General features: G+C 34.7%; 1 protein-coding gene across 1 annotated transcript in view; it reads right to left on the bottom strand.

The window, feature by feature from the left end:
- Nucleotides 1-24,977, bottom strand: part of LOC306866353 (cytosolic carboxypeptidase 4-like) — a 153,620-nt gene that overhangs the window by 64,043 nt on the left and 64,600 nt on the right. The window contains exon 18 of the mRNA XM_079411511.1: nucleotides 17,413-17,593. Coding sequence (XP_079267637.1) covers nucleotides 17,413-17,593 — 181 coding nt within the window. The remainder of the gene's footprint in view (nucleotides 1-17,412; nucleotides 17,594-24,977) is intronic.

Raw genomic sequence — 24,977 nt, forward strand, 5'->3', positions numbered from 1 at the left:
CAAGTTTACCAATTATTAATATTGAAATAATTTTACATATATTTGTATCTATTTGATTGATATTTATTTTCATTTGTGATGAACAGTTAAATGCATTTCTATTTTTGTTTACTGTTTTTATTACTCTGTTATTGATTAATTTCCTGTAAGTTCATGATTAAATGAGTAACATGATTGTTCACATTAATGTTTGAGAGTATTTGCATTCAAGTACTTGTGTAGAGTATGTTTCAGGTCTTAACAGGTCTTCTATTTCTAGACAAATCAGAAACCAAAAAGCCTTGTCTGATAGTATGTTCACCAGCAATATAAGTCTACATTTGGGTTACCGCAACAAGCTTCAATTTTCCTAGGCAATAAAGACTTACAGTTTCATTAGGAGCATTACGTGTTACCGACATGAAGCTGTCGCTTCACGTTTACGACTAGTGGAGGTTCTGTTCTGGTGGGTTAACTGGGGTTGCTGGGTATTCATTTGGTTCTTTTGAGGCGAACAGAACAGGCTAACATCTAGATAATAATTTCTTCTCATCTCAGCCGTAATACTGATCCCTGTCTTAACATGTAGAGATGAAAGCGACGCTAAACGTGCAAGTGTTGTTGCTACCTGCTAATTCCTGGCACTCATCTGTTAAGTCCAAGTAGCATCAAAACAACTAGTAGGACAAGGATTAAACTCTTATTTTGCTCTCAAATGAAATGCAACCTAAGCTTCATCTATCATTTGGGAAATTACAGTTTTATCGTACATTTACACTCCTATATTCGGCTTTTGCCTGGCAATAATTGGGTCAGAGTTTAGTCCCAGGAAGTTCTGTATGAGTTGAGGGGGATAAAGCGAAGTGCTTCGCTTGCTCATAGCACTCAGTGTTATCTTGCCCGGACAGCATGGCTGTAATACTGGCTTATGTCTGGCTGCATAAAAATCTAAACACATACGTGGCAATGCTATTGTACAGTTCAGGTGATTTTACCAGCCGAGGACATGGCATTTTGTGAGGCCAGCAGTTTTATTAAGATATACCTCACTGTGTCTTAATTTGTCCCCAGGCAAGAGTTGGCACAGGAACAGAGCTTACTGAGGCGAAAAATGGGCTGGACTCAACTGAAAACACAAGGCAATGATCATGACTCATGAGCCGAGGAAAATTAAGAACAAACAACACATGACATCTTACTTCAAGTAATTTCTGATACAAAAATCTAAATTTGCTTCAATATGTTGCTATTTTTTGGGAGAAGTCTCACTTTAACATCACAACTTTATAGTTATTGTTTATTGTTTGCTAACTTCAAGTATGAAGTCATCGAGTTTCATTGCTAACTTTTCTTTCCACATTACTTGAGTACTAATAGTGTGTATTCTTCCAGGATCCATACTAAATTATATTGTTTAGAGTTTTGCAGGTCTGAAAGCATTAGCAGGCCACCCTGGAGCAAAAGCAACTGAGAAGTTCTTCTTCCTGCCTGGATATAATGAGCAATGTATTTTTAACATTCATTTGGTCTCACGAAAAAAAGGAGAGGAAAATATTCACATTGTCATTTAATATTATGATTTTTTTATGACCCATCTATGACCTCCATGGCTTAATTGACAAGTTTTCGCCAGTAAAATAACAGGGCCTATTCAAATTAGCTCTTGAATTTGAGACCAGGAAAAGCACAGCATGCTCCAAAACTGCAGGAAAGTAATTGAGTAAAACGACAAGATTTGATCTAAACCGAGGGTGCCTATTACAGAAAGTGTCGGCTTGCAGTTAAATCTGGTAGAAACATGCACACAGTGAAAAGCATAGACTGGTGGTCTCAAGGAAAACAGTTGAAAAAACAATACTAAATGCCCATAAAACACATTCAACCATATAATCATTCACATCACTGATGTAGACAACACTGCTTAAACCAACCGATGAAAAAAATAAAAAAATAAAAAAAATGAATAACTAAATAAATAAACAAATAAATGTTAAAAGAAAATTTAGCAAATAAACATAATTAAAAACAAATAAAACATGTTATAATAAAAATAATTTAATAAAGTGAAAAACTAAATTAAACAAAATAAATACACACACAAATACATATACATATATATATATATATATATATATATATATATATATATATATATATATATATAAATAAACAAAATAAGCGAATAAATAAGAAAAAAATAATAATAATACTTATAAACAACTAAGCAAAATAGATAAAATTATGAAAACAAGTAAATAACAAACTAAAAAGCAAATGTAAAAAAATAAATAGAAATAAATAATATATATATATATATATATATATATATATATATATATATATATTTTTTTTTTTTTTTTTTTTCTTCACATAAACAAACAAACCAATCAAACAGGGTATGCCACAGGGCTCAGTTGTAGGGCCACTATTATTTATTATTTATATTATGCCCCATGGATAAATAATTCGCCGCCATGGTTTTCAGTACCGCTGCTATGTCGACGATATTCAGATATACACTGCTTGCCAACCTGATTTTATTCACCAGACTGCATCTCTATTGTCATGTGTCAGTGAGTTTAAGACCTGGCTTAACTCCAATTCTCTCAGTTTGAACTTGACAAAAACAGAAACTTTACTTGTCAGTCCTCCAACTGTAACAAAAAAACATAACTAATGCCCCCAGATTTGACCATGAAGCTACATCAATTATTCCATCTGCCACTGTATTCCATATTAGTTAACTCTCTGAAGCTGCGTTTTTTCAACTATGCTGTATCGCCAAACTCTGTTCCTTCATTTATCAACATGACTGAAAGCATGAATGCATGAATGAATGAACGAATGAATCAGTATTATTTTTAAAATATTTTTGTTATTGAAATAACATTAACTGAAATGTTTATAAAAAGTATTTAAAGTATTTATTAAAACATGCAATAAACAAAAACAAACTAACTAACAAATAGATAAATACATTTTAGTGATTTAGGTGATTCTTGTACTATGTATTTATGAGCTGAATCATGGATGCAACAAAATGAACTGACACATAAAACTACAATAGATAGCCTAACTAATAAAATTCAATAAGGCTAATAAAACTAATAAAAAGCAATAAACAATATTATGCATTTAAAGCATTTAATGTGCAATGCCAGGATATCAGGGACAACATGATGAGGTAATTATGTAACCCCTATTTAAAAAAGAAAATAAATCAGGCTCACTACAAGGAGGGTGTTAAATAGAGGCTGGGGGCTGGTGACAAGGGCCTTGAGATTGGACCCAAGACCCTTTTTCTCATCATGTCCCATCCATTGTGACTGATCAACCGCCCCAGGATGCAATGTGTTATGTGGGCCTGGTCTGCTGGACTCTGGTGTAAACTATATGGATGGAGCTGCCAGCACAATCCTAATCTTGGAGCCAACAGCAGGTCCCACAGCCTCTGGCAGCCAGAGAAAAAAAAAAAAAAAAACGGACAATTGAGCCCAAACGAAATACACGCTCTTCTTTCAGAATGGGGGATGACTTGTATCAAAATAAGGTAAAAGGTATCTTGCATACCATCCGATCATAAAGCATCTCTCCAAGCATGAAAAGTTACATTCCGGTCGGTATCTTCGGTCAATTTTATCATCCTCCTTGTCTTTTTCCCCTCAATGACAAATGGACCATGCCCTGCTCTCTCGCAAAGATAAGCTCAGAATAGTATTCGCCCATCATCTTTTTCTGTCAGCTTTGGTTTGGCTGATGCCTCACTGCGTGCTTTGAAATTTCCCTGTCTACAAGCAATATCAAGTGTGAACTTTTGTAGAAGCAAACCTTTATTCCTCCACATAAAAGTGCACAACATAAACATTTTCTTCATACTGCACCTAAAAAACATCCAATCCAATAGGGAATAAATGAATCACCTTGAAGTGTTTTTGAAGGTGATTTGTTTATTAAGCACAGGTTCAAAACTTGTATGTCATGGTAATCTCGTGAACGTGCATCGAAGACTAACACAGAAGAGAAGAAATTGTTGAATAAAGTCATTATTTTTTGTTTCTTTGTGCACAAAAAGTATTCTCGTAGTTTCATAAAATGAAAGTAGAACTACTGATGTCACATGCTGTTTTAATGATGTTCTTACTACCTTTCTGGCCCTTGAACTTGGTAGTTGCGTTGCTGTCTATGCAGGGTCAACACTCTCAGATTTTAAGAAAAATATCTTAATTTGTGTTCTGAAGATGAACAAAGGTCTGATAGGTTTGGAACAACATAAGGGCAAGTAATTAATGACATAATTTTCATTTTTGGGTGAACTATCCCTCATCCCCTATCTCATTTTTGGGGCAGTTCACCAAAAATGAAAATTCTGATATTGTTTACACACCTTTTCCATGCAATTGCAATGGGGACTGGAGCATTCAAGCTTTAAGAAAGAAGCAAAAGCACACAAAGGCATCACAAAAGTGGATCTTTTCCATAAGTCTAAAGTCATACAAAACCTTTGGATGAGAAACAAACTGATATGTCTGTGATGATTAGTCAGTGGAAATCTCAGCATCTGTCTTAGATCTTCATTGTGCATTCATTTAGAAAGTTAAATGGGTTTGAAACAACACTGAAGGATAAATTCACCCAAAAACAAAACTTTGCTGAAAATTTACTCACCATCAGGCCATCCAAGATGTAGATCTTTGCAGTGAATGGGTGCCGTCAGAATTAGAGTTCAAACAATTGATAAAAACAATAAAGCACAATAATCCATAAATAATCCACACGACTCCAGTCCATCAATAAACGTCTTGTGAAGCAAAACTCAGAATGTTTGTGATAAACAAACCCATAAAGATGATTTGAACTTCAAACCGTTTCTAGTTAAAAACTGTTTTAAACAAGTATGTTGGTGGATTTTGATGTGAAAGGACAACAGGGTATGGCTTTTTTTTTTTCACTGGATGAAGCATTATTATAGATTATGGACTTGCATTGTGGCCAGAAGTGATGGTATAAAGTTTACACCTTAATGATAGATTTGTTTCTTACAAATACGTAGCTTTTCACTTCACAAGATATTAATTGATGGATTGGAGTCGTGTGGATTACTTGTGGATTATTGAGATGTTTTTATCAGCTGTTTAATCTCTCAGTCTGACGACACCCATTCACTGCAGAGGATCCATTGGTGAGAAAGAATGAGGAAACAAACTCATCTACATCTTTGATGGCCCGAGAGTGAGTACATTTTGGGTGCACTTTTGCTTTAAGGTTGAATAAATTACAGATTTTTCATTTTTTGGGTGAACTATCCCTTTGATTCGGTGGGTTATGTGCTTGAATATAGTTATGGAACCAATTGTACCCAAAGAGGACTTCACAATTCACTGCACGGGGCAGCAGGCTGTGCTTGTTCGTCAGATTAACCAACATTTCGACCTGGCTTTCTGCATCTTTATTAAAGTAACACAGCTGCTTCCATGGAAGCCATTAGAATGCCATCGACATATTTCCTGTAGTAAGCATAGATAATCAATAGTCTGAATTTATGGTCGCTTAGGGAAAAAAAATCAATATACATCAGCGCTCTGATAATAGGGGACGGTTGGTTTCAGATCAAACTGTAGAACACAAATGGATAGATTATAAAGCAGAATGTCAGACGCTCGATACGGATCAAGCATCACTCCTTGGAGATATTGCACTTCAAGGTGTTGGTTACGTTTAATTTACCTTGCGTGGTATGGATAGTGACATCTTTGTCTAAATAAATCAGCTGAGGTCTGTGTTCGTGTTCCTTCATCCGATCGGGCTAGTGGACGATCTTCACGCCTCTGGTTTCGACCACCAGCAGCTCCAGAAAAGCAGTTAGATGGATGTCCCCAGGTCACAGCCATTCGTTCTGGATGGGGCGGCTTCTTCAGTTGCACGTGATCTCTCCATCCCCCTCTATTTTATACCCTTTCATAGTGTGTTTCTCTTTTAGGGTGACATCCAGCAGCTTATAAACATGAGAGCTCATCGTGAGAGATCACCACACAATGAGCTACTCCACAGGTGAAAAATGTGGCTGTTCAGAGGCCTGTAGGCCTGTCTGATGAGTTACGCCTCACGCTGGTCAATATCAAAAGGCTATTGATTGTTGACTCACATTATGGCTTCTTAGTCTCTTAAAACTACCAATAAGGGCTAAAACCAACAGAAAACGCTCTTCAAAGACAACATAATAAATGATAGTGGTCTAAGCCTAAATAGTGGAGAAAAAGCCAGTGAAAAAGAAAATAAATGGATATAAATGAACCGAAACCAAAATAAATGAGTTTTTTGGACCAATGCAAACACCACTATCATATAATCTATCCAAAATGCTTTCAAAATAAATGAATGTTTAATACATTTAAAAATGTTTTCTATGAAAGCCTGTTTCCACCCCAGGGTAAAGAAATAATAATAATAATAATAATAGTAATATTATTATTATTAATAATTCTCTGACTTAATTTCTTGCCATTAAGACTTCGTATTTTAAAACAGCAATAATTAATATTTTCATTTTTTCCATGCTGGAAAAAAAAATGTCTCCTGTATCTTTTATCCTGTAAAGTATTACATTTATTAATTTATTTAAATACTGAACTGTAGTGTATATGACAGTGTTACCTGTTACCTTTTGCTGCTTTAATTTCTTGCAATCATGACTTCATATCTCAATTTTCTTATATTTGTGAATATCACAATGTTACCTACTATCTTAAAATTGAGACTATTTTAAATGTACAAATTTCTCAAATAATTTAGGTTAAAAAAAGATTTCCTCAATTACCTTTTTTTCCCTGTCAACTAACCATTCATTGTAACCATTTTAGGGTGCTTAAAATTAATGTAATGTATGACTAGACAAAATATTGTGTACATTTAAAGGACATTTTACCAAGACAAAAACTGACAACTAAAAACAAACTGTACAAATTAACATTGTGTGGCCATCATCTGCACCAAAGCCAAACATCTCAGAGGAAGAAGAAGGAGAGGAGGAGTTGAAGATGGTGTGGGCTTGGCTGGGGTAAGCTGGCTGTGGTCAGTCTTAACCCAACGGAATGATGAATAGCATGGGCTGATATCCATTTGTCTTCTACCTGTCTGCCTCCAGCACACGGGGGCCTCCACAATATGTTACTGTCGCATGTTGGACCGCCCCCATGCATCAAAACATTTTAATACAGCTCAGCCCACTTCCAACCATCTCCAGGGTTGTGATTGCAGACAGGAAGTCGACCCCGATCTGTGTTCGCCCCATGTGCGACACGATATGAATCAAAATCCATGCTTTGGTGTCTTTTCACGCAGCGTTATGTACCATAAAACGATCACAGCACTCCCGGCGAGAACAAACGTTGCACAAACCGTCTCATCATGAGATGTTTTCGACCGTTCTGTTGTTTTTCATCCCATCTAGGGAAAAACGAATGAAAGGAAAAAACAAACAACAAGTCCGGAAATGAATGGCTACAGGCTTTGGAAAACAGGCCGATAGGACAGATGGGGTGCGCGCTGGAGATTACAGCAACTGTTTAAAAAAAAACTGTTTCCAGGTTTCCAGAGGGACAACCGGGAAACAAATCCTTGTTAGGAGGGATTACTTCGGTTGGATTTTGTTTTGGTGTTAAGGGTGAAGGCCAGCAGGAAACTCTTCGGAGAGGGTAAATGCATCATATGACCTTAACATCTGTAATCTAGCTAGGTAGATATTAATAATGAATAGAGGGAAATAGCGAGTCAAGCAAATTCAAGGCCAGAGTCTCTTCTGAGTAAGAAATACACACTATTCCATCCCACTTCTTCTAAATGAAAAAAAAAGAGAGCGAGAAAATTATGTAAAAATATATTATATAAATATAACAATAAAACAAAATCAATTTAAAAGAAAAATAACAGTTTAGAACCATTTGAGTGAAACAGGAAATCTTTACAGAACTGTTAAACAGTGTTGGGGGTAACGCAAGTTACGTAATCAGATTACTTTTTCAAGTAACTAGAAAAGTAACGCATTACTTTTTAATTTAGAAGGAAATATCTGAGTTACTTTTTCAAATAAGTAAAGCTAGTTACTTTGTTTCCCATGTCTTGACTCGTGTTGGCATGTTGAGAGAAATCGGGTGTAAGTGCAGAGCGTTGTGTGCGCTGTGTATACGTTACTGTAGTTCTAGAGTAAATATGAACAAGTATTTACTCAACTCACCTTCACAGAAACAGATTCAGTATTCCTCGAAATGAATAAAAAACAATTATCATTTATGTATTTAATCCCATTTTATTAACCAATGTCTTTGCTACTGACCTTCGGTGATCCAATTCAACCATACTAATAAGCAAAAATGACACATTTGCGTTTCATTTTTGTTATTGCTTATATATCTTCATGCAATATGTTTGAGCTGCGCCCTCTACTGTACAGACGTGAATTTCCTTCAGGACTTAGAAGAATAACTTTTTTTATATTAAAAACAAACAAGCAAGCCCTGCCCAGATTTAAAATGTAATTTAAAAACTCAAAAGTAATGTAACACATTACTTTCCATAAAAGTAACTAAGTAATGTAGTTACTTTTTTAGGGAGTAACACAATATTGTAATGCACTACTTTTAAATGTAACTTTCCCCAACACTGCTGTTAAGCATACAATAAATATCACTTAGTCTATCAAATGATGTATATAGTGCAATATAAATATAAATAAATATTATATTATATATATATATATATATATATATATATATATATATATATATATATATATATATATATATATATATATATATATATATATATAGCTTTGTATGTACAAACATTTAAATAAATAAATTAGTAAATTAATTAATAAATAAATAAAATTCCTTGGCCTATCAAATGACGACTAGAACTAACTGCTGAATAGTGCAAATAAGTCAATAATTTAAAGGAACTGAACTTTGCTCCATTTCCCACTTCAGTTCTTGACTAGTCGGTTGACTATTTCAAGTAGAAAATGTGACCTTAACATTTAATCTAGCTAAGTCAATACTAATGAATAGAGTGAAATAGCGAGTAAAGTAGAGCAAATGCAAGGCCTTTTTCTCCTCACAATGAGAAACTTACAATATAAGACATCCCACTTCCTCTTCTGCAGCAGGTGCCGTGTTTGTCCAGGCAGCCAATACCTTAAGAATAAAGCCAGAATCTGCGTCAGCACCAGCAGCTGAACAGGGTCAGGCTATTTCAAATTTCCTGTCTGCGGAGGGGCAAGAGTACTTCACGCCCCAAGACTTCAGCAGCCAGAGAAAGCGTACCCTGCTGGGGTCAAATATTTCAGCGTTTCTCTCGCTTTATGGAACTGAATCATTTCCATTGACGTGACAGTATTGTACTCTGTGTCCCTGACAGGGGTAAAGAATATCCCAGCTGGGTTATTTCATTACCTGAAAGCTGTCACCAGAGAGTTCCTGAGTGTCAGCAACAGGCAGAAAGTTGCAGAAGTGAATTAGTGCTAGGTGTGGTGCTGGGCACAGCTGAAACTGACTTGCCTCGTCATGGTCACAGAGTACATTTGGGCATGGGCAAGAAAAGAAAAACTTGTATAATGGTACTTGTATAATCTCCATGTTCCCTTCAGACTGAAGGGAACATGAGGTTTTGGTGGCACTGTGTTATGGAGCTGCATATAATTACTAGTTATAAACATCAAGGCCAATTGTCTTGCGAATTCTGATCTACCGAGAGGTTTCCAGACAAAAGAAAGTGACAAGAATGACAAATTTCTTTCAGAAATAATCGATGCAAGGTTCAGTTCATGAGAATTGAGAGCTACGCTATTGAAAACCATGATGTGGCTTAGCTCAATTACATAAACTTTACTAGCATTACTAGACAGTTGCAACTGAAAGTTGGAATGAAAGTTTCCCAAAGACATTTATATTATTAGGGCCACTTATGCACAAGCATATATGAGTTGCATGTAATGCTAAACTGTATTATATACACAAAATATCCCTTTGCCTCTCAAATGACCAGATCTAACTGTTGTACTATATAATGCAGGTAAGTAATCAATAATAATAATAATAATAATAATAATAAACTTGCTCTATTTCCCACTTCAGTTCTTGACTAGATGGTTGACTTGACTTTTCCCAACTACCCAAGTAGACAAAACATTCAGAATGCGCAAGTTGTAAAACTGCTCATCTGAAAAACAAAACTCTATTTTTAAGAATAACACGTTCAATTTGTGCTTAGCTGTATTCATTAGGATGAGAAAAATGGTCCCATTCGAGTCCTTCAATGCTGATGAGTTCTATATACTATACACAATAAGAGGTGTCAGATCAACCAATCACGATCTAGAATCTACTCACCGAGCTCATTTCCTAAACAAACATTCGTGTCATCTTCTTGAAGCCAATTTTCTGGAACATGCCATGGGGTGAACACACGACACTCAAAAGTGCTGGCATCCCAGCTCACACACACAATAGAGACCTCTGTAAAAAAAAAAAAAAGGTGCATATGCTGGTGCGGGTACAAGGGCGGACAGCTGTGATCATTAACTCTAAAACCCTCCTGACAGGCTGGTGAAAAGCCTTTAAAGTTCCCTCGACTCTCCAAACCAAAATTATACATCACAGCCTTCAAGTTTCCACTAGTCACAGTGGTCAAACAAATTCAATTTCAAGCATAATTAAACTCCATCTTGCATCTGAACTAACAAAGCATGATTTACTGCTTGTTTTTTGGTCCGTTTTACAGAGTCTTTGTTCAAGCAAAAAAGCCCATTGCGTTCTTATCCAATGCCATATCTGGGTTGTTAGGCCACACAAGCATTGGCAGTTTATGAGAGACCTCATCTGGTTATTCACCACGGTAAGAGAAAGCACTGGCAGATGCCCGCTCAACTGTGCTGAGCGCAGCCTGATCCGTGCCAGACGTCGGGCCGATGATTCATGCGAATTGCCCTAAATGGTTGCAATGTGCCAAGCTGACGCTGGCCTGGGGAATAGGTGTGGAATAGTTTTCAAATATGTCCAATAATCAGTGAATCAGATACAGCTGTCCTCTCCGGTGAATGCAAAATACTTGGCTGAGGGAAATTAAGATAGAAATAAAATGTCAGCCGTGTGGCCTAGCAAAGGACAATTTCAGGTTTGATTCTGGAATGTGTGATCTGTACAAATGGACATATTTAGATAATCAACTAATTGGTTGTCTCAACAAAGAGTTGACTAGTGGGGTCGCAAGTAGGGTTAGTTAAATAAATTTTTGCATTCCAATTTGCATTTCGCATTGCCTTTCCAGTGGCTTTATTTTATCATTTTAATTTTTTTATGTAAACATGAGCTAGGCTTTTTATGGCTTTTGTGCACAACACAATGTTCTAAAAACAATACACTCATCTTCTCTTATACATGGATCTAACGTCAAAACTGTAAATTCATGGCATTCAGCTTTTAATGTTGTGTCTTCTTTTCTAAAATCTTTGTAAAAATTACTTTGTTATTTGTTTATCTATTAATATTAATTGATGTGTTTATTATTATTATTATTATTATTATTATTATTATTTATTTTATTTTATTTTATTTGTTTGTTTTTTGAGTCTACCAAGGGGTGGGTTTTGAATTTGTACAGCTGATTTTTGTTTTGTGCTGCTGTTCCACAGAATAAAACTTAAACAGTTAAAAAAATAAAATAAATAACAATACACTCAAATTTAAAGTAGTTCACCTACTCTGAACACAATTCTAGATCTTACACTCTTAAGAGTTTTTAAATGTGAATGGATCAGACACTTTTTTTTATTATTATCATTATTATTATAAACTTTAAATTTTTGAAGGTGGTGAATTAGAAATGTTTTAGGGATCGAATGTGGAGAATTGGTGTACTAGTTGTCCACCAACCCACTAGTTTATTAGTAAGGCCGACTAGTTCAAATAGATTTTTATTTACTTTAATTTGCATTTTAGCTTCAAAGTATTGCTTTAAAGGGTTTTATTAGATTTATACTTTTATTCAGCATATTGCAATTAAAAAATATTTAAAAAATATAAACATTACCGACCCCAAACCTTTGAATAATACCATGTCTCTGTTAAAAGTGAATTTTGTCAATATTTAGTGGTAAAAATCGCACAAAGATACGTTAAAATCGAACACACATGAACTAACAACTACAAAATTCAAATTTTGATTAACTGTACACTTAAAGGTTTAGTTAACCCCAAAATTAAAGTTCTGTCATTTATTACTCACCCTCATGTTTTCCCAAACCCATAAGAGCTTCGTTCATCTTCGGAACACAAATTAAGATATTTGTTGTTGAAATCCGAGAGCTTTCTGACCCTGAATAGACAGCAATGCTACTATCACATTCAAGGCCCAGAAAGGTAGTAAGGAAATCGTTAAAACAGTCCATATGACCTCAGTGGTTCAACTGTAATGTTATGAAGCAACAAGAATACTTTTCTCTCAGATTTCATCAAAAATATATTAATTTTGTGTTCTGAATATGAATGAAGGTCTTATGGGTTTGGATAGACATGAAGGTGAGTAATTAATGAATGACAATTTTCATTTTGGGTGAACTATCCCTCTGATACAGTGGGCCACTGAATTTATCAATGCTTCATGTTTACTAGTCCAGCTTTTAGTGCAATCAGTATGAGCAGGGAAGCTGATCAGGAACACTGGGACACGATGCCGCAGGCTATGTACAGCTGATGTGCAATTCGTATGGGAGTTCACGATGTCGGAAACCCAATTCTATTTGACATTACCGAGAGACGCTTTTGACAACAGCCTCTGTGATGAATACACCCAGAGATGAAAACATAACCTCAGAATGCCTGAGTCTGTTCACACCTCTTGTTTTGTCCCATGCTAAGCCAGAGCAGGAAGTGAGCTCTGTAATCTCACCCCCCAACGTGTCGCTTACCAAAATAACACCAGACGCTAAACTGCTGTTTGTCACAAGTCACATCCTTTTACGTCTCCCGGTCCCTGCAGTCAACAAAAGATTGCTGAACGGATTGTCTTTTTCCAATTTCAACAAGAAAATCTCACAGATCTTTGTGAATGCTAACGCTACATGCTACATAAACAGCACCAAGTCAGCTTAACTTCACACCTTTTATCAGCAAACTCAAAAAATGTATACACCTGTGAGCTTCTCATGGGTTCCTGTACACATTTGAGACGTTTAAAATAAATACATTGTAAAACTAGCCACAAACAATAGATGCATTGTGACACTGAGGTAATGGCTTATGGAAGTTAAGCTTGGCCGTCGCAGGAATAAATGACATGTTAAAATACATTAAAACAGAAAACAGTTAGCCTATTGGAAATTGTAATACTTTCACAATATTCACATCTCCAAATTGTTGCAGTCAACAAAATGCTAAACGGATTGTCTTTTTCCAGTTTCAACAAAAGAATCACACAGATCTCTGCGAATGCTAACGCTACATGCTACAAACACAGCACCGAGAGAGCTAAACTTCACACCATTTATCAGCAAACACAAACAAAAAAGTGTACATCTACGTGCTTCTCAGAGGTTCCTGTATACATTTGAGAAGTTTAAAATATATATTGATAAACTAACCACAATCAATAGCTGCATTGTGACACTGAGGTAATGGGTATTGGAAATGTAGCTTTGCAATACATTACAACAGAAAACAGTTATTAGAAACTAATAATTTTACAATATTCACAACCCCCAGTTGTTGCAGTCAACAAAAGATTGCTGAACGGATTGTCTTTTTCCAATTTCAACAAGAGAAACACAAATCTCTGTGAATGATAATTCTCCATGCTACATAAACAGTGCAGAGAGAGTGAAACTTCACACCTTTTATCAGTAAACTCAAAAAAAATAAAAATGTGTACATATGCATACTTCTCAATGGTTCCTGTACACATTTAAAAGTTTTAAATGAATATATTGGAAAACTAGCCACAAACAGTAGCTTCTTTGTATGTTCCTAAAATAAATAATGGCCTGTAAATAATGGTAAATTGATTAAAAAAAGCATAAGTATTCATAACAAGTCATAACTGATTATTATCTAATTGTATCGCCAGTAAGTCACAAATATGAGTCTGAAGTAATCATAAACGCATTATATTATCTAACAGTACTGTAAAACGGCTTGTGCTAATAGCATTTCACAATGAACTCTGCTATCACAGCTTCATAAACACTTTTTCCTCCGTGTTAAAATACGATTTAAAACGGACACAGGGTTTCACAAAACATCAGACCCCTTGACCTACATTATGGATATTTCCCTTTGAAATTTCTAAAGTCTGTGATGAATTTGATGGAAGCAAATGTGACCTTTTCACACATTGTCATTTCCATTTCAAAGGGCTTACAACACTGCTGTATTTATATCTATGCAATACTGCATTACCATATAAATGAAACCAACGAAAGTACCCATATTTATTAGGCATCCAATCTTAAAGGTGAGCTCTGCCACTTTCTAAGCATGTGGTGGACTTTACGGAGGTGCATTTGTGAATTTGTTTGCTAAACTTTCAGCTTTTGGACACACTAACAGTAAGAAATTGAATGAAACTACAACGTTATTTATCTAAATACACAATGCATACATTAGTGTTGCTTTCCGACTGCACCTACATCACTTTCAATGTCGACAGTGTGTTATTGAGGATGTGAGATCAGCGCTAAAGGCATTGAGCGCTCTCCCACGTACCTCAGACCTGTCACCAAGCAACGAGCTGCCCTGAAACTGTTAATAAAAGCCCCCCACACAGGAAGTAATACCCTAAAGCTGAATTTGTGCTTTGTTGAAGTGAAATATAAATTTGTCACGGTAATTTGTGAGGGCTCATGGGAAAACAAATATTGAATGGGTTCAATAAGAGTGCGGGATTGCATTGAGAATTAATTTACTCACCCTCATGCCATTCCAAACCTGTAGGACAAACCTGTATTTTGTTTTTGGAACTTAAAAGGAAGATAGTTTGAAGAATGTGTCAACTATGTTTGTATATACAGTGAAAGTGAACAAATTGGACCCAATTTTTTATTTTTTCCACAAAAGAAAGTCACAAGGGTGAGTGTATATACTGTGATTACAATTATTTACGTTTGCATCTCAACCCCACATCCTCTACTCTCATCTATAAAATAACACAAAAAATTCATAAAAAACAATCTAGGTATTGCACATTTATATTGGTTGCACATATTAGAAATCAATAACTTGTTGACTATGCAACCAAAAACACAATCAGAATTATAGACAAAACCAAACTCTGAATCAGAACCAAGAAATCTTCATCTGATATCTCAATCTAATACTGAATCAAAATATAATGGAATATATTTTCTTACTCTTTATATATTTTTTATATCAATTTGATACAAGATTATCCTATTTAAATCAATGTGATAAACAAATTGGGTCAAAAATAATCTAAAAGTAATTAAAAAGTAGTCTAATTATATTACCTAAAATGTATAATATAGGATTATAGGTGAAATATGGATTACATTACTACAATTGTTTTGAAATCACTAATGGACTACAATTTGTAATAAGCAAAAGTACCAGTATTAAAGCACAACAGTGAGGAAATGATGACAGATTTTTTTTTTTTTTTGTGAATTTTTAAGAGCTTGAACCTGTGATCACAACTACACAGGTCAAGTCTCTGCCTCACTTCCCCAACTATCTTATCCATAAATAACACAGAGTTCACAAAAAAAATTTGGCTCTTGCACAGTTCCAGACTTGAAGCATAACTTCAGGAGATCATGTCTTTATCATCCACACGCTTGTTATGAGGTCACTGGATGAATAAATCCTGGTTCGTATGAAAAGAACGAGAGCGAGTCTCTTAACTGGCCGCCCACTGATCTACACCTCCATTCTCTGAGCATCCTCTCTAATACAATTAGCATGCCTGATCAATAGTGCCGCATACAGAAGCGCCTGTACACATGACGGGAGATAAAGAGAAGGCCACGCAATGGAGGAGACCCCAGTCTCTCAGCGAGGAAATCAGGTCACCCTCGGTTGTGAGGAAGCCGCGAGAAGAATCGATCATTCCTTGACTGTGAATAGAGTGCTGATAAGCCGAGGAGGAGAGCTCTTAAATAGGGACAGCCACAGGGTTGACCTCTGTATTGGTTTTACACATGTAAATACTATCTAGCTGGGAACAGCAGGGGAGATATGGCGATATCCGGAAGATTAAAACACGCTGGCATTTGTTTTTTTCATTTCAGCACTCGATTCCAAGAACAAAAAGGTGACTGCCTTAATGTGTGCAGCTCTGTTGGACAAGATGGTGACTGAACTTTCAGATGGGAAGAAATAGCCTGCTTACAGATGCCCAAGGCAATCATGAATATTCTAGTGCCAAACGCAGGGACCTGCTACACTGATATTACACCGAGAGGTCATATATAACCTGCAGGCTATGATGGAAAGATTTTTAAACAATATGAGTTTAAAACAATACGGTGTGACATGTCACTGAGAAAAAGGAAATCAATCAATCTATCTATCTATCTATCTACAATCAACCATTAAACATCATAAATATAATCAATTATAATAAATATAATTTAAGTACTTAATACATTAATATTTTATGTTTTATCTTGCCGCTGTTTCTGTCATGTAAAACTGCTTTACAAATATATTTATTTTATTTTAATGACATATATTTATAATTTCCATAAGTATACATTTATATAAATCGGTCAACCATGAAAAATATAATACATTTAATATAAACATATATAAATAATAATTATTATTTTATTATATAAAATATAATAAAAATAATAAATAATAATAAAATAAACACAATTGTTAATATATTGTTTACAGTAAACCATTACAAAGCATTAAAATAATAATAATAATAACAATAATTAAATATTGAAATATAATTTATTTGTACATTTTAATTACATATGTTTATCATTTCCATAAATTTTCTTTTATATAAGTCAGCCAACCATTAAACATAAATATTGTGTTGACCAAACCATCAAAACAAGAATCAGGATCACTGACTAACTATCATTGACTGGATCAGAATCTGGATATAAAATCTGATATCAAATATTAAATAGAAATAGAATAAAAACAAAGTTATGAAGATAGACAGACAGACAGATAGATCAAATTTGCAGCATCACCTTCATACAAACACGCAAAGGTCCTCAAACAAATGTTCCTCATCAAACAACACTTACTAAGATCATAACACAGAATGAGCAAAGGTAATGTGCATTACAGCACATATTCAAAAACTGCACGACAAAACAAAACAAAGATCTTGTATTTTTTTCTAAATTCAACATTTTGAAAGTAATAAATGAAGTGATTTGCACACTGTGTATTTATGTATACATACTTGCCATTAATGACCCCGTCAGGGTTGAGCATGGGGATGACTTTGAAGATGTAGGCCTCTCTCAAGCTCTCTGCTACAGGATCACTGCTGCACAGGAACTCCAGCGTGCCCTTCAGTACCCAGCTGGCATTGCTCTCACCTGGATGAACCCTTGCTGTCAGCACCACACATGGCCGGTTACCTAAAAGAAACATGAATATGAAAAAGAAGGTTTTAATGTATTAACATATTGCTTAATCGTTCACTTATGTAGCTAATACATGTAAAAGATAACTTGTGGCATGAGTAGCTTGTATTGTAGATTGCTCATATTTTAAACAGGAGAAAGCTACCAAATCAGTGTAACGTGTCACTGTCACAACATTACATGGCAATTACGCCACATCAGATTTTCAGTCGACGTCGCCCTTGACTCGTTTCATCTGGACGGAGAAATTACATCACCTTGCTGAGCAAGTTTACAAAGCCAAAAGAGATGGACAAAGCTTATCAAAAACACATTAAAATTTAATTTAGCTTGACTATTATGGCCCTGGCTGCCACCCCACAAAAATGGCAGAAGGGGCGACTAATTTGTGTGATTCTGGCATTGATGATTTCCTAATGAGTTTCTGCATGGCCTCTGTTTATGCACTCTTTCACCGGCTCCGTTTCATTTTCTGTATTTAATTGAATATGAATACATCCGTGCAATTAGGCTGGAGTGATGATTTTTTTTTTTTTTTTGAGCCGTAAAACGAGATAATGCCATTATTGCTGCCTTTTGCCATAATAATGAATGGCATACGTTTGTCATGAATAGCATGTGACCTGCAATTTTGCATTCAGCTTAAGGGTCAATGAGAAATAAGGATGGGCAAGCTGATGAAAAGGAAATTATTTTGAAATAAGATATCTCTGCATTTATGTAAGTATAATACCTTATAGAAAAACTTATAACATTTGTAAGAGAAGATTTTAATGGCTGTAAAAATGTACGTAATTCCCCTTTCAAAAATAGTTGTTTGTTTGCTTGTTATTTTTATGAATATCATAAAGTTCATAAAGTCATATAATTTAAAAGGCAATAAAAGGAAGTAAATTACTACTTTACTTTAAGCCCCAATAATAATACATTTTAAATATTTTTGTACATGCATATATATATATATATATATATATATATATATATATATATATATATATATATGTACATACAGTATACACACACACACACACACAAATTAATAAACACAAGTTAATCATGTTCCCAGATCCATAGATGTGCCCATACAAACATTCTATATGGATTCCGTTGGATCTTTAATTAAGAAAAATAATATAGAAATAGATGAATTGCATAAAATAGATTAATAGAATGAATATACATTTATTTATAAATTATTATTATTATTATATACTTCTATATATTTAATATAATCTATAAAATATCGATTTAGATAATATTTTTATTAGGCCTGTCAGTCGATTACAATTTGTAATCTATTAGTTAATTACATGATGTGGAGATTAATCAATCTAATTAAATTTGGCTCTGAAAATACCCCCAAAAGATCATTTAAAGTCATCATTAAAAAAATTAATTTTAAATTAATATTAAAGAAATATTTTATTTGTCTCAACAAAATTCATAAAGGGGCATTTGCTTCAATATCTTACATTTTAATGGCATATAACTGCATTTTATAGGCTAAATTACGCAGCGCGTTGTTGCCTGCTGTTTGTCTACTCAACAGTCAACTGTTGGAAATGTATGACATAGGTCAGCATTAAAATATTTTAATCACATTATTTTTCTCTTACAAATTAATTAAACTATCTTGGTAAAACGACAGCCCTAATTTTAATATTAAAGGGGTCACATGATGCTTTTTTAAAGATCTTCATTTTGTGTATTTGGTGTAACAGAATATGTTGACATGCTTTAATGTCCAAAAAACACATTATTTTTCAAATACTGTACATTATAGTAGGTCCTTTATGCCCCGCCTCTCTCAAACACTTCTGTAGCGCCCCCATAAATACGCGTATGGGGGAAGGCTAACCCGAGTTCTTTTACATCAAATAATCTGCACACACACACGACGTGCAAAACTCCGCATTTGAACAGTCAAAATCAAAACATACTTACACTTGCTGATTCAGAAGTGCCAGATTGTCATAGCAAAGTCAGAATTACCTCCTCTCCTAGGTTCACAAAACGGTCGTCCATAAAATGCGTTGTGATAACATTTGGGTTGTGCTGTTCTGTTGTAAGTAATCTTAATGATTCCTAAATGCATCTACTTTCAGAAGGCTTTTGCATGAAAGTTTGGGCGGCATTACGCAAATATTTCCACATCGTGATGTACAGAGTCTTTACTTTGATAAAGAATCTCTCTTTGGTTTTGAGACTTTAGTCTTTGCAACTTCAAGGATCTTATCTATGCACAAACGGCTTGTAACACTCCAAAGAGAAAGGAAAACTTGAAATCGCATCATATGACCCCTTTAAATATAAAATGTAATTTATGTAATTCATATTATTGACCCTTACACAACACATGCAAGTTGATTGTGGAGCATAATGTAGTTTCAGTGCTGAAAATAACTACAACAATCCTGAAAAAGCAGGTATCCCTGATAAAAGTGTCCTAAATATAAAATACGCTTGATAAATATCACATCAGCTTGGTGCACGCGCTCAATTCCCCTCAAGAGCTGACTGCTCCAGTACCGCAAAAACTGAGATCATTTAAATTCTAATTCGAGTCAGAATCAGAGACTTCAGGCCCTCGATGCGTTCGGCTGATTTCCTGATGAAGTCCTGCCTGCAAACCCTCTGTCCTCTCCACTTCAACTCTCCCTCCATCTGTCCTTCATCACACTTGCTGACTTGTATTCCTGCACATCCATTTGTCACTACTCCATCCTACCAGTAAAAGAACGTTTTTGTGCAATAAACTGTACTGTTTCCTCCATTCTACATCCAACAGCAAACTGCACTGTGCAAATAAGCTGAAGGAGCTATTTTTATCCGTCTGTGAAGAGAAACCTCCACATATCCATTCCATGTGTATTTCTGCCTTGATCCCATTTACATGTTTACACCGCTAAATGCCTAATAAAATATATGTTGTTTGCCACACGCAAAGTGAGTGTACAAAGACGTGGGAGTGCTTCGTGAAGCTACGAGAGAATGGAGTCCTTCATTAGATCTCTCTGCCGCTACCACACAAATCAGTCTTCCCACGCTCCCAGTGGGAAGAGTACAGCCCAATCCTTTAAGAGCCGGGCTTTCACTCCTTGTACGGAGGAGTCTTTGGCACACAGTAGACTTCAACCCAAACAGTATACAGAGAAAGAGCAAGAAAAGTGAAAACAGAAAATATAAAGGAAAGAAGGAGATGAGAGGGCATAAAAACTCATTTTTGTGTCTTTGTCTCTCCTGCTGCTTCGCGGCTATCTGAGCAAACTTACCTCCCACTGACATCGCCTAAAACATGCTGGTTTATCTCCTTCCCATTTGTGTGTGTGTGTGTGTGTGTGTGTGTGTGTGCGTGCTTGCTTCTGAATGTGTGGTGTGTGTGTGTCAGGGTTTAAACAGCCAGGTTTATGTGCCCCTGTTGAACGGCACTTACGACGTTCAAAGGAAAGGCTTTTGGAAGTGGGGCTTATGATACTGCACATTATGTGGAGAAAAAATACAGGTTTCATGGGTTCCTTGAGTATAGTCGATTTCCATAAAGATCCACTAGAGTATGAAATGTTTCCCAGTGGTCAGATTTATAAGAAGGTGGAAGTGGCATTCTTCGACTTAGGGACAGACCTAGACTTAGACTTAAACTCCTAAGCTTTTGTTGACTATAAACATACAATAACAAAGGAATCTGATAATATTATACCCTTTAAAGTGTCCATAGATGTAGGCTCATTTTCGCGATCTCAACCATATTCCCAAAACTATCGTTTTCAATGCCTTCAAAATCAATATTTTAATCGCTGGCAACTTATTCACCACATCTACTATCAAATGACAGTGACACTTATATTTCATTGCGTACGCATACGCCAAGGTACTCTCGTGCCCAGGTGATGGAGACTGACACGGAAGTTAAGAAATTGCTGAATAAAGTCGTTAATTTTGTTTTCTTTACACACAAGAATATTCTCGTAGCTTCATAACATTACGGTCGAAACACTGATGTCACATGGACTATTTTAACAATGTCTGTACTACCTTTCTGGGCCTTGAACATGGTAGTTGTGTTGCTGTCTATGCACAGTCAGAATGCTCTCGGTTTTCATCAAAAATATCTTAATTTGTGTTCCAAAGATGAATGAAGCTCTTATGGGATTGGAACGACATGAGGGTGAGACAGAATTTTCATTATTGTGTGAACTATCCTTTTAAGCTGGTTGTATTACACTTTAAAATGTCTGTATTACTCGAAGACCCAGCTTCAGACTGCAACACGTACCGGACTTAGTCTTAGATCTAGATCTAAACATAGACCCAGACTTACCAAATTGAGTTTTGCACACGTTAAAATATCTGCAGGCATAAAACTAGACTTAGACAGGCATAGACACAGAAAGACACCCAGATGTACTGTAGAACCAAACATAAACCCAGACTTACAAATTTAAGCTAGTTATAAGTTTAACAATTAATTTTTACACACTTTAAAATGACTGCTGACATAAAACCGATTTGGATCCAGACAGATGTAGAACTAGAACTAGACATAGACCCAGACTAATCAAATTAAGTTAGTTATGCACATTTTAAAAAATGTCTACAGATGTACAACCAGACTTAGACCAAACATAGACCTAAGTCATAAAATTAGGTTAGTTTTACACACGTTAGAATGTCTTAACACATATAAACCAGGACCTTAACTAATTAAATTACTAGGCATTACACATTTAAAAAATATCCACAGACCCAGATTTAGATCAGACTTAAATTAGGTTGTGTGTAGTATTACATTATAAAATGCCTGCAGAAGCAGTCACAGACATACTGTCTCTATCTATGTCTAATCTAGGTCTAGAACTAAGTCTGTACTTAGAATTATACTGTAAATTGTTCAGTGACAACAATCTAAACTTAGGCCTACACTTGAACGTAGACTTCAGCAGTGGTCAAAGATTTTCATGAGTTGCTAGATCTTTATTAATATCTGTAAATAAATGTTCATATCCTTCTGTCATACATCTAATTTTGTTCAAATGCGTGATACATTTTTAATCATCAGTGGAACGTGCTAACACACTCTTCACTCACACACACACCCAGGGAGAAAAAGTCTCCGCCTCTTGATCGTAAAGTACAAAGGCAGCCTTAAGCTATCAAAACCAATCTCTAATCCTTTCCTGTATATGCAAATCAAGTCCAATTAGTACATATCAGACTTGTCCATTTGTAATCACGAGATGAATTTGCCTCGCAAAGCTTATGAAAATGCAGCTTTTAATTTAGCCTTTTATTAATTAAAAGTGTTTCATAGGAATCTGGCTCATGCTCATTTCTTGGGTTGTTAATTATCAAGTGTAATCCCGTTTAGTGTGACAGATTCGCCAAAAGCGGTCTGCAGGGAGACACTTTCCACGACAAGAGGATTCACTGTTATAAGTGTCTGTACTTTTTTTTATACAATGGGGTCATCCTAGTTTTTGCAATGAGGTCATCTTCAATACACCCATAGGAATAGAGGTGGGCTGTTAAGTAAGTTATTGAAAAGCCAAAAGAGTTGAGATAAACATATATTTTACAGCAATTCATTTGTCTATAAAAACAAAACTATACACTTGTCAACATTTGAAGTGGATCAAAACCTTTCATTAAAGTTGTCCAAATACCTAAATGCGTTCTTGTCTAACCTTATTGCGTGTAATCACATCCATACAGTCTATGATCACAACAGCATCTACATTGTCATCTGAGGAGATTACAAAGATTAAACAAGTGCTTTTTTTTTCAACTCTAAAACATGAAATGTGGAGTTAGCCTATCTGCTTTTGCCAAAAAGGGACTGTTGGGAGTTATCTGCTTTTGCTATAAAACAAATATTTAATATGTAAAAAAAAAAAAAAAAACACTTTCAATGAACGTTATCGGTTTTTGTAAATGAACTCTTCATATATATATATATATATATATATATATATATATATATATATATATATATATATATATATATATATGGATGGATGGATGGATTTTGATATTGAAATGATAATTTTTAAAAGATATTTTCATGAGACCATTTCATGAATATAGAAATATAAAATACAAAACATAAGATTTAAAATATAAAATAACATATTTTCAACATAACCTTCAACATAAAATATATTTTTAAAATTAAATAACTTTTGATCATTGCATCAAATCCATCTCATAAAAGCATAAAGATGTGTCCTCAAATCTCACAATCTCTTTCTGCCTAAAATAAAATGACAGGCTATTATTTACAAATGCCATGTAAGAATCAGGGTTCAGAGATGTTTCCATATCCAGCAGCATCTCAGTTGAAAAAGGGTAAAACCGACCAGCGAAGTCATTATTTTTACATACCGTAGCCCAGTTTCTGGATTCTGTCCAGTGGACTGTGGGTGAAATAGGGGTTATGATGTCTATTTGAAGAGACTGTGTGAACATGAAGGACAGAGCGGCAGTGCAGATGGCGATATAAAAAGAGAGAGGAAGAAAGAAGCATGTAGGCTGCAGGATGCATGCCAATGGAGGACAGACTATGTTAATGTAGAGTCAAACGCAAGCAGAAAGGTATTGAATATAGGATTTATCATTGACTGTCAGCAGAAGGCATGGGCAATGTGACTAACAGATAAGAGCCTTGTATTTCTGTAACACACACTCAAAGGGCTTTTCTAAATTGTCGACGTCAGGAAAACATTTATTATTTCACAGCCAAGCCAAATAAATGTATATGTGATTATATAATTGTGTCATGATTTTTTCACAACACAAATGTTTTTGAGTCATGTAAGGTCATGTAAATGCCTAAAACAGTCCTTAAATAACTTTTTAAAATAAATTTGACCTCAAGACGGGAGAAAATTGATAATTTATATACTACTAATAATAAATTATGATAATGATAAAAAATAAAAGAAGAAGAAATTCAATATTATATTGTTATTATTCAGTGTTGTATAATAATAATAATAATAATTATTATTATTATTATTACTGTTATTATTAAGTATTTATTATATAGTAATTTTTATTATTATTATTATAAAAATATTGTTGTTGATGTTGTATAGAATAACACTGAATAACAATATAATATTTAATTTCTTATAATAATAATATTATTATTATTAATAATAACAATTATTATTATTATAACAACATATGTATGCTAAATGCACAACTGTTTTATTGATTGGTTGATTGATTGCTATACTGTTAAAATTTATAACAGAAAATTGTACAAAGAATTTCCTGAATTGTTCTACTAATTTATTTTATTATTGTATTTTTTATTCATTTTATTAATTTGCATCCCCTGAAATCACAATTTTACAATTCCTGGTTATTTCCAGTTTTT

This window comes from Barbus barbus, assembly GCF_936440315.1.
Source record: "Barbus barbus genome assembly, chromosome: 48".
Lineage (NCBI taxonomy): Eukaryota > Metazoa > Chordata > Actinopteri > Cypriniformes > Cyprinidae > Barbus > Barbus barbus.